This window comes from Strix aluco, chromosome 5 (assembly GCF_031877795.1).
Source record: "Strix aluco isolate bStrAlu1 chromosome 5, bStrAlu1.hap1, whole genome shotgun sequence".
In the NCBI taxonomy this organism is placed as follows: domain Eukaryota; kingdom Metazoa; phylum Chordata; class Aves; order Strigiformes; family Strigidae; genus Strix; species Strix aluco.
The window spans coordinates 81,542,553-81,554,384 of NC_133935.1; the positions used below are offsets into that span (position 1 = coordinate 81,542,553).

Sequence of the window (11,832 nt, forward strand, 5' to 3'; positions counted from 1 at the left end):
ACTTGGTTTTCCCATGCACCTCCAGTAGCTCTGCTGATAATATCCTGAAATTCAGAGCACTTAAGTTTGAGCAATATTATGCCTCTCTGTCATGTACAGAGCTTTGCGCTCCTCTGTGCTGTTAATATTAAATGGTAAGAAAACAGTCAAATTCATTAAACTGAGGCCACTGTGTCTTATGAGGCAGTCCAAGGTTAAACATTTACTGGCCATCAGTCACTGCTGGACAAGCCAGTTTGGATAGATCAAGGACTTGCTAAAAATCTGAATCCAGCCCCACGTGGACGGGATTGGTGGTTAATCAGAGTTTGCACCGTGCCCATCCCCAGCCTCCCACATGCCTCAGCCTTGGCATGGGAGACACCATTACTCCAGCCTGGCTCGCCGCAGGCCCTCGCGTCCTCCCAGAGCAGCCTGGTGCATCGTCCACCCGTGCTGCCTGTTGGCCTCCTGCCATCCCAGCATGGTGCCCAGTCCATGGTGCCCACCACGCAGACATCAGTGGGGCTCTGTACTCGCTGCTGACTCTAGCGGGGAGTCAGAGAGGCGGTTTGACACCAGGCTCCTTGTGGGCCACCATCAGCTACCCAAGAAAAGGCTGATTTATGTGCAATGCCAACGCTCGTAGGAGGCCCAGATGTGGACCAAGACACAGTCAAGTAGCTGCTGGAACCGTCCTGTGTCTCCATATGCAAATCTGTCTTCCCCCCTTTGATTAATGGGCATTTCTGTTCCACCCAGCAACAGAAAATGCTTGAACACTGGAAAGGTTTGCCTTGCTTAGTTTTAGAAACTGTACTAGTTCAGTTAGGTAATTTAGAAAGGAAAATGGTGGGATTGGGGGGAGAGCACATAAAAACTGCTGTCAATCGGTCCGTTCCCCCACCCAGCTGGGTCTTTAAATCTAAATATGATATCTGGGCAGCACAGTGGCAAGTGTGCTCAGTAATCACAGCTTGTCGTGACCACTTGGCAGCACAGATTGGTTTTGCGTTCAGAGTCAGCTCCCAATTACAGCTGTGGGAAAATACTGACCTCGGGGGCTGTCGACTCCAAGGAGTAGATTAAAATTTGTTTTTCTCTTCAGGTGTCATTTTGGCAGCAGCTAAAGAATTTAGCAGCACAGAAGGGGATGTCAGGTAGAAATATCCATCATTTTAGCTGATTAGCCCCAGCTGATAGGTCCGTTGGACTTCACACTGTCCTTCAAAGAGGATCATACTTCTAGGCGTGTACTAAATTTGAAGGGTCAACGCTGTCTGGACTTGAGCAGGAAGAAAGGACTGATCTCCTAGGTGGATTTCTTAGCTAGACTCTCACTGGGGAGACTCCTGTGAGAACCACTGCCAGTGGTACATTTTTAGTTCAGCTTGCTTCTACCTTCATTGAAGCAAGATAAACCTTCCCCATGTCCCATAGTAGTAGGGTCAGCAAAGCCCAGCTTCAGTTTATTACAGATGCACAGAGAAAGGTAGTTGTAGCCTTTGAAATCTTCAGAGCTTTCTTCCTCCTTTGCACATGAAGCAGGGTACTTGTCCAGCTTCTCGCCAGTGCCAGCCCTGGCTCCCAGGGACACAGAGCCTCTCCCACTGCCCCTGGAAGCAGGAGGCTGAGCCTGACAGGCTGGGCTCCTCCAGCTCAGCTCCCATGGAGATGTGCAGCTAGGCCCTGCCTCTCCAAGCAGCACCAAAACCGATCGGCTTTCATGATGGGAGAGGTGCTGTGTTTCCTGGGCAGGCTCAGGAGAGCCAGGGTGGTTGTATTCAGCTGGAGACCGGGCTGAAACAAAGCATTCCTGCAGAGCCGAGGATGGATCCCGCCCGTGACACGCAGCAGCGTCAGCAGTAGGTTGGCTGCTCCTGTGCCACGTTCCAGCACATCCATCCAGGAAGAGGAGGAGGTCCAACTCCCAGGCTGTGTTTACTCACAGCCGGATATGTTTCTGCTGGTCTGACCAGCTGATGCTTCTGAACCACCCTGACCCGTGCGTCCTCACCTCACCAGTTATTTTTGTCCACCCTTTGGTTGTTTTTCAGCTGCCTTACCTCACAGCCAGAGGAGCTCAACACCATCAAGTGAACTAGCAGCCACACCACCGGGCAGCCCCCACCACATTCTCGCATGGCAGACTGGGTGAGTGTCTGTGGGATCGGGTTAGAGAATTCACCTCGCTCAGTGCCGGTGAGAAAAAACCTCCCCGCACACAAACAAAGGCAGAGCACAGGCATGGGGAACATTTTCCAGGTGCTCCGTCGCCTACACCCGCACAGAGTGTTTCCAGCCTCCCACCCATGCTCTCGTCACGGTGGAGCTGACCGAGACTTGGGAACTGTCAGTGCTAGGTTAACGGTTGGACTAGATGATCTTCAAGGTCCTTTCCAACCTAGGTGATTCTGTGATTCTGAGACAGGGCCGTGCCGTCCGCACCCAGCAGCACAGCTCCAGGCAGTGCCTTGCAGGTTCTTCCTGCCTGGACAGTCTCCTTCTTCCAATTTTCCATACATCAAAACAGCTGATCTTTTTTTCAGCAACCATCACGCTGGCTGTCCAGACCATGGAGGTCTTTGTTGTAAAGGCAAGGTTAGGTGCCTACCGTAATTTGTGTGCACAGCAACCACATTTTTCTGCGAGGTTTTCCCTAGCAATATGTCTTAATGACTATTAAGTGCATCTTTTTTCACTAACTTAACACGCTTCACCAAAGTATGAGTGAGTCATTACATGCAGGTAGCCATTACTCCTGTAAATATAGTAATAGGGTTCTTTTGCACCTCTTTGTGAGGCAGGCAGTTCCAGGAGTGAACAAAAAGCCTTTTGCAAGTTCCTATGGGTATTCTCTAGCAATCTCCTGTAATTCTGTCCTGCCACATGAAATAAAGATCACTTCCAGATCATGTCTAACTCAGCACATCCCAGATTTTTGCATCTAAATTGAGTTTGGTGAGATCAGCTAGAAAGTTTCAGACTACAGTCCTCAACATACTGTTGGCCTTAGAGCAGGAAAACAGATATGATCCCCTGAGTTGTGAATTGGGACTGGTAACTTTGCAAAAATGCACATACACTGTGCAGCCACTGGAAAATCTCATGCTCTTTCATTTCTCCTCATCACCTATGACCAAGTTTGACCTCTGGTTTTATTCCAGCACTGCTCGTGACTGCACTCTAAAATGTACATGGGGAAGAACCATCACCACAACCCCCTTAGGCCTACCTTGGATTTTAAATTCACATATTTAATGTTGGGCCTCACATGGTCTTTGCGTGTGCTTCCAGCTTTAGAACAGAATTTTCCTGGTCCCCTTTCACAAAAAGTCAAGGGATCACAAGATAGGCAAAGTGGCAGCTATCTTTACTGCACACGGAAATTTCCACTGTAAGGGTTTGAGTCTAGACTCAAATCTTAGTCTCAGTCTCCGTTCCACTCCTAATTCCTCTGAATATCTCTCCATGATGATCAGAAGTAAAACTGGTGAGCAGCCAGTTGAGAAATCTGTTTGGAAAATTCCAACTTTTCTCATTTTTCCATTCAAGAAAACTCCTGCATCCTGTCTCTCACAGCAAAAATGCATCAAGCCCAATTCTCAGCTGGTAAAGGTGAAGTTACCTAGATTTACAGCTTCGGCCCTGCACCAACAACCAGTGCAAAAAGAAGCTGAGACAAATCAGCACTTATTTCATGCCTGAGCATAACACCCAAGGCGTACGTATAAATACAGTAGGAGCAGATAAAGTGCCATTGGATGCACAACAAAACTCCCCCACTGCAGGAGCAGGCTGTGCCCTCCCAGCACGACTCAATAGATTGACAGTTCTTCCCAACATGTTTTTGTGTCACTAACTTTTTCTAAAGATGATTCATCAACTTGTTTCCCCACTGAATTAATAAGCTCATAACAATGTCTGTGTCACTTCTTTTCTTTAACATTTCCTCTCTCCTCTTTCCTCCTTTTTTGCTCTCCTTTGTTCAGAGAAGCAACAGACAACTCACCCACTATGGATGAGTCTCAGTCTCCAACCCACCAAAGTACTGATGAATAGAGGTATAGTAAGGGAACGTTTTGTTCTTTCATCCTTCTGCCATATAGTCCGTGAACGCAGTGCAAATAACCGGCATCCCGCTGTCCCAGAGGAGCAGCCCTTTTAATTGTGTGCCTGGTTTTTTGGCAACAAGGCTTCCTTCAGCTCTCGGAAGCACAACTTGAAAGCATCTCGAAGCCCCCTCTGTGCCTTTTCAGCAAGTTTGCGGCTGTGGCACTTTCCCCTGCGTTTGTGCAGAGGTTGAACGGGCACAGAGAGCAGGCGGTAGTGACGGATTTGTGGCTGGGGACGTTTCAAAGCAGCGTGGGCAAAGTGCTGCGGGGGGAGCGGGAGCAGCGTGGTGGGGAGACGAGCTGGGGTAACCGGGGGCCTCGGCGGACCTGGAGTGAGGTCCCAGCAGTGCTCCAGCCACGGCACGGAGCACCCCTTCCTCCTTCCCTACCACAGAGCAGATCTGTGAAGCAGAGGCTGTTAGCAGCAGCGAGGCTTCATGGAACGAGGAGCAAACCTGGCCCCGTTCCTGTGGGAAGACAGAGGAGGAAGGGTGGAGGGAACAAAAAAAAAAAATCCCTCAGAGTATTTCTGTTTTAATTAAACTGCCATCACTGTCTGATGCTCTCATTTGAATCTACAACCATTCACAGCTGTCAAGTATTTCAAGCCCAGCTTTCTAGAGATATCCCATAAACCTCAGTACTCCAGCACAGAGCTGGGAAACAAAAGGCTCTTTAACATGCAGACAGTGATGCCCTTGCCCAGGTTCCTCCCAGACACCGGTCCCAGGGAAACCAGGTGGAAAACAGAGCAGAGGAAGCAGGAACTGCCAGACTGCATCAGATGTGAGATCAGTCCTGCAGGGTGGGGAGGGAGCCAAGGAAGGAGTGAGAATCCCTCAGTAAACAGAAAAAAAATGCATCTCCCACTTTAGGCTTGAAAACAATCTCTAGTTTGGAAGTTGGTTCAAATCAAAGTGTGAGGGAGAGACATCAATTCTGAACATCACTATGCAGATATAGCAGTCACTTTTCAAAATATCAAGATTTTGACTTTGTGTTGTCCCCTAGCAAGGAACTCTGCATTCTAAGCCAGGAGCTGACCCTGATCAGAGCTCTAAGATAAATAGCGAAGAAAATTCTCATAAACTGTCTCATCTGCTCAGTACAGGTTAACTGTACTGCAGCAAAAGAAGCAGTAGGTTGTCAAGAGGGGAGCCCCAAGACGAGGACTAGGCTACCTACAACAAAGCATGGTCCTTTCTGCATTGGACCTTTTACCCTCTCAAGTTGCTTCCTAGCTCATCCCTGGAAAGCCCCATAACTCTGGGATTGCCAGGTGATGCACAAGCCTCTGCCCAGAGCAAAAGTGCTACAGGAAAAGCACCACCACCCTCCTACTTCCATGTCCCCCCGGGTAATACAGTCTATGGCCAAGAGGGCTGCTCTCAGGACTTGCTCCCTGGAGAGCATCCTACTGAAAAATCTCTTTACCCCAGCTTCCTGCTGGGCAGGAAAGCAAGACAGAGCCCCTTGGGCAAGGCAGAGCGCTGCGGCTGTGCGCGGGGAGGGAAGAGGCCACACGCAGAGGAAGCAGAGGCAGGTGTGGTACCACGTGTGGTGGGACAGACACCGCCCGGCCACAAGCTCTCGCCCTCCAGCAGCCACTCTGCTTTCCTGCAGTGCATCCCACTGGCAGCAGCTGAAAGCACAGCAGCTCGGCCTGCTGCCGTCCCGGCATCCACAACTCAGGGCACGCTGGCCACGGAGAGGCTGCCGCAGCTTGGCTTTCTCCTGCTGCCTCGCAGCAGGCAGGTTGCTGGGTGAACAAGGCTGCCAGGCAAGAGCAAACCGGGTCAAAGCAGGGTCCTGCATGCTGAGCCCACCCCAAGCATCAGCTCCAGGGGCACCTGCAGAATGCAGCGGGGTCTGTGAATATCCTGTGTTTCTTCCCACCTGTAATACGATGTTTTATGCCCGTGGTTAAACTTTGCAGGAGCCCCTGTCCTAACAAAGTTTCCTTTCTCCTGCAGGACCTACAACGATAGCTGTTTCCTGGATTCTCCCCTCTATCCAGAATTAGCAGATGTCCAGTGGTATGGGCAGGAAAAAGCCAAGCCTGGGACTCTAGTGTGAACCCCTGACCTCAAGTGAATCACATCAATGCCATTCTGAGATCACCTCACTGCCTCTCATTTGCCTTACCCAGATGCACTGTCACCCAGCACCAGCTTCAACTCTAAGCACTTTTCTCACGATGCAATTCAAGATGACATTTACAGAACACCGGCCCCGAGACATCCACCGCGACGGCCGCAGCGCGTCCCACTGCCAGACCGGTGCGTGTTCCTCCCACAGCCCACGGGGCAGCGGGTGCAGAGCAGCAGCCACCTTAATAGTCAGCTGGCAATTTCAAAATCGATTTTCCTTTGAAACGATGGAAGCCCTTCAAGGCTTACAGCAAATCTTACTGTTGTGTGGCATGTAACAGCAGTAAGATTTCCATGACCTGCGATCTGAAGCCAACAGAGAATTAGTTTAAAGGGGGGAGGGAAGGGGGGTAAAAATGGGACAGAGGCTCAGAAATAATCCTGAAAGTGCATTTGTTATGAAACAGTAAAACCCCGTCACTTCAAAGATGTGTCAGAGCCTCGCCATCAGATCTGCGCTGCCAAAGATCACCACACCAACATCGGCAGGATGAGTTTGCTCAGCAAGTTCTAGCTACAAGAACATCTCTCTCATTTAACTCAATGGCAGACACGACCACCTCCTGTAAAATGGCATTTCCTTCTTAGCTTTGAGCCCACCTACGCGCAAGTAAAATAACCCAATGTGCTGAAGACACTGGAGGTCTGGGCTGGTATCACGGCATCGCTGTCTACAAGCTACTATTAAACTGGACAAACAAGGTTTACAAAGGCATTATCTAAAGCAGAGGCAAGTACTGCTACTCACAGCATCTCTGTGGCTGGCAGAGGTTGCACACCAATACATACAGAGGTTGGGGTTGTGTTGGTTGGTTTTTCATACTCTGATGAAGATAAAAATTGCCAAAAAAACCTTTCTCAAACAGATACAGCCAATAAATTCTAATCGATTTCTGCACAAAGCATTAAGGTGAAATCAAAGGGAAAGCACATCGCAATCTAATTGACAGGTAAAGCTGCATTAACATATCTGTTCCACTCATCTTCCCTTCGTTAGCACCAGTGTAGCAAAGGGCTCGTCACCAGCGTAAGCTGTGTGGGAGAACCGGTCTGTCGGGAAACAGAAAGGCTGCGCAGCGGGGTTGAACAACCAGCAGATGAGGCAAATTTTCCCATTGCAAGAAGCCACCACAAGAAGGAGAAGCAACTCAAGTAGGTGTTGGACACAAGCGAGAGCTGCCTGCTGATACCAAAAGGAATCGTACGAGAGAGTCACGGAAGGAGCTGCAAGTTTACACATACTTTTGAGCAATGCTTTATACATGTCAAGCCATGGAACTTTAAAAGGCCTCAAAGACACTTTTGTAACGAACAAGTGCACAATCTAGGTGGATGTTGAAGCTGGCACATCTAGTCTTCATTGCGGTGCTATGCTGTTTTTATTGCCACTAGATGGGGGGAGGTACTCAGCCTTCCCCCGTTTGTGCGTGCAAACGATGATTTCCTATGGGAAAGGCATTAAAAGAAACGGCTGGAGGGGGTTACTTTGTGAAAAGCAGAAACTGAAGTTAGCTTTAGTTTAAGAAAAAAAAGGAAAAAAGTGCGAGTGTGTGTGCGTGTGTGTGTTCCAGGAATAACAATAGCGTCTACCAGACAAAGTAGGGCGAAACGTTTAAAATTAAACACCGCAACTTGGGGGGCTGCCACACCTTTTGGAATTAAGATTGCTGGAAAACTGCATTCCAGGCTTTAAAAGAGAATGGGTTCTTCGTAATTCGGCTTGGAAAGATGATGGGGTTTCTAAAAATGAATGCAAGCGGCTCATGCGAATACCTTTTTGCAACACATACGAGTGCTTCGGTTCTCCGCGCTTGCCCGCTGTGCTGCTGCCTCGTGTCACTGCAAGGCAGAGGGGGTGGCCGTGCAGGGGGGAGGACAGCGATGGGCAGAAAGGCTGTTACCTGTCCAGGGAAATCCATGGCAGAGCCAGGAAGGAAACGCCTTCATGTCCACACATGAAGCATAAATGAATTATCCCTCTGGAAAAAAAAAAAAAAAAAAAAAGCAGCATACTTTTTGACACTGGCGAGGGGGTTTTAAAGGTAGCCATGCAAACCTCGTGCTTCTGGCCCTCCCCAAAGGATCACCGCAGGAGTACAACCCCCTGCAGCAGTCATCGAAGCCTCTGGAAGGACAGACAGCGGTGAGATTGCACCCTTGATCTGGATGTGCACAATGTGGTTCTCACCATCTCTTTGTGCTTTGGGGTCTTTAACATGGGAATTATTTCAAGCTCCTAATTGGATTTTTAGCTGGATAAGAGATAGTACTGATTTTACTGATAAGATTCAGTAGCTAAAGTGAAAGGATTAAATAAGGACCAAATTAAGCAGCAGCAAGTAATTTAGCCCACGGATTTTTAGGGGCTCTGAGCAACTGTCTGTTTTCTTTTTAATTTCCCTGGTAAGTGGTTTTGGGTTGGTTTTTTTTCTGTGTACCTTCTTTTAATTAAAAAGAATTCAACAACAGCGGCACTATGAGGCCTCTGGGCACTACAGGAAGAAACATTAATTCCTCCAAGACCAGATCTGCAGTTTTGCAGCAAAGGTTAAAAGGTGGCAGCCCTGAAATTAGGGGGGGAAAAAAAAAAAAAAAAAAAAGATAAATGGTTAGCCTGAATTGCAAACAGGCTGGAGTAGAGAAAAAGCTTTCTAGAAACGGATTGAGTTTTGCTTTGTGTTCTGCTTTTCTGTTTTGCAATCAAGGCACACGTGAGCAGCCAGTCTGGTAGTAAAGACAGATTAAGTAAAACAGGTTTTACTGTTTAGCTCAATTCAATTAAACACAAATGTACATAAAATGTTAATCATATGAGATTAACATATTTAAGTATAACGCGGAGGGGTATATACATAGCTATTATATACAAGCACTTGACTACCAACTTAACCCCTCCTTTACTTTTTTATTTTTCAAGGCTCCATCTGACATAAAGCCACAATTGCGTTCTTAGTCTACATGTCTGACGCTCCCTCTGTTTAGCCAGGAGCCGGGTGTACGGGCGATGCACCGGGCCGTGCTGGGAGGCAGGGTTTATTTTTAAATGATATTATATGCAGTTGAGTGTTGAAAATGTTGAAACAGTCCAATTTGTTTTCACTCTGTATTAGTTTTAGTTTCAGGCATAGCCGATCCCCATTCAGGTGCTATCAGATGACCAGTTACTGCTTAGTTAACTAGATGTAAAGTTTTACATATATATTAATGTCAATAGTTTTATTACAAGTTGTGTAAAATGGACTCTCTAGTTTAAAAAAAAGAAAAAAAAAAGGAAGAAAAAAAATTAGGTCTCTCCTGAAATTGACTTTAGAGCATGGAAGATGATTTTACTGGATTCTGTTCAACTGTAATCAAGGAAAAAATATGTATGTTGTAGAAAAAGTTGCAGAATTAAAAAAGATCTGCTTTTAATTTATTCTTTTTGTATTAAGAATTTGTATAGTTACCTTTACATTTTGCAAAACGGTGTTGTCAACACTTCCTTATTAAAGCATTTTCAAAATGAAACCTCGCAGTGGTCTTTTCAGGAGGGCGCAGGGCGTTACTGTGGCGAGACACTGGGTCCAGATGTGGGCACAGCTGGCCAGGGGTGCCGGGAGGGACCCACGCCGTCGCTGTCAGGGGACCCAACTGCAGGAAACGCTGGGCATTCCCCCCGAAAAGCCCCGTCCTTCAGAGATCCCCCGGGATTCAGCGCTCGTGCTCAGCAGATCCCGGCTTGCTCCAGCGCCGGTTCTCTCAGGCACGAGGTGCGGGGGCTCAGGGCTCTCGGGCAGGGAGAAACCGCGTGGGTGACCTCCCACCGCGGTAGGAAACGGTCGCGAAAACAGCATTTACTTCCAATGCACGTGCCTTGAATTGCACATACCTACAATTAAGGCTCACTTGCCCGGCCCCGCAGGGTTTAGGGATGCCACCAAACGCTGCCGTTTCCCGCTCCATGGGCAGGGGTGACCCCTGCAGCCACCCAGCACCCCCTCCAAAACGGCGGCAGTTTTAAACAGCCACACGCTTCACCTGGGAGCTGTCCCCACTTCTAGGCGCCCAGCGCAGTGGCTTCCCATCCCTTCCATTTATTCCCACTGTCCAGGGAGCTCCTTTCCACCCCAGCATCTCTTGTATCATCCACCCGATCCCCCCTGCGCCCCGGGGAGCCACCAGTGGCACACCCCAGAGCCAGGAGGCCACCCCACCCCCCAGCATCGCTGCCTGGGGGACAGCCGTAAGAAATCCCCAAAAGGGTTTGGGATGGGACAAAACGACGATTACATTTTTCAGAATCCCCCAAACTCTAGGACTTGGGCTCAGATTTATCGCCAGGAGCTCCGACACTGCCGCAGGCACCTCCTCGAAGCTCTGCAACACATCAGGAGCAGCTTTCACGACAGCCTGCTCCAGATTTGATACCAGCACCAACACCCTTGCGCCAGCCCTCTTCAAGGGCACCATGTCGTGTCCTCATCCCCCAGGTCCAGGAGCTGGGGTGCTCCCCTCCCCCAGAAGTGAAGCCATTTACATCTCTACCAGGTTCAGTTTTTGGGCAAGGCTGGATCTATAACGGAGATTCTATGGCAGCGAGCAGAAGAGGAACCCAGTTCCTCAATCAAAATAAATTGACCCCACATACATCTACCCTAAGAGCCTTTCCAGCAGTATAGACAAATAGCAAATAAGGAATTAAAAGCATTTAACTACCATCAGGCATGATAACACCGACACAAAGCAGGTATCACAGACTCTGAGAGTACCACCTCACACAGCCCCTTGGGGAAGGGAAGGGGTCAGGGGCTCCAACAACCAGGGGAACCAAAGTCCAAAAAACACTCCAGACATCACTACAGTGAACGCATGACTTCATCCTAAGGCTACAAGTCTTTGGATTCCGTGGAGTTATTTCTGCCTAACGCAAGAATTATCAGAAATAAACATCTGGAGAAGCCCAGAGGGAAAAGTCTAAATCGCTAAACTGAAACATACCCTCCCCACAAAAACTGTCAAGCAGCATGACAGCTGCGCCACACCCACTCGTCCCTAAACTGGACTCGGGTGGGTTTCGGATTTTTTTTTGGCTAAAAGGCATTATTAACTATTTGATCATGGTCTGGTAGCTGTAATTTGGGGCCATCCAGCTGCAAACAGCCTCAAACCCCTGATGAGAAGCAGCTGCCGTAACAGTGTCCCCCCGCCTCGCGATCCCCCCGAGGACCGAAGTCAGCTCTCACGTGCCGGACAGCTGGAAACTCTTACACAGATATGCCGTGAGAAAGTGCTGCTCGGTTCCTCGTGCAGCACCATTCCACGAATTGCAAGGGGATAAAGTTCTTCCGTCATGGGATTCATTCAAGCAAGGCGGCTGTATTTCAGGGACTGTCAGCAAGGAGGCACATTGCTTAAATTACATTCTTTAAAACCTGATCAGACTAAAACATTCCAACCCCAAATTCACATCCCTACAGGAAGCGCATCCCCACTCAAACCAGTACTCAGGGTACCATTAAACTCGCCTCAATAATTAGCTCTAAAGCAGGAGGGAAAAATCTATCTAATACTATTACAGATGCCCTAAAGACTCCAGCTCCCTCTAAAGC

At 48.6% G+C, this 11,832-nt stretch overlaps 1 protein-coding gene across 5 annotated transcripts in view; it reads left to right on the top strand.

Annotated features, from left to right (window-relative positions):
- FRMD4A (FERM domain containing 4A) overlaps positions 1 to 9,751 on the top strand; it is a 287,750-nt gene extending 277,999 nt beyond the window's left edge. For 4 of the 5 annotated variants that reach the window (XM_074827964.1, XM_074827963.1, XM_074827961.1 and 1 more), the window contains exons 22-23: positions 2,037 to 2,133; positions 6,068 to 9,751. In XM_074827964.1, coding sequence (XP_074684065.1) covers positions 2,037 to 2,133; positions 6,068 to 6,170 — 200 coding nt within the window. In that variant the 3' untranslated portion in view covers positions 6,171 to 9,751. Of the gene's footprint in view, positions 1 to 2,036; positions 2,134 to 3,971; positions 4,044 to 6,067 lie in introns of all 5 variants that reach the window. The other variant, XM_074827962.1, reaches the window with a different exon arrangement.
- The last annotated feature ends 2,081 nt before the right edge of the window (positions 9,752 to 11,832 follow it).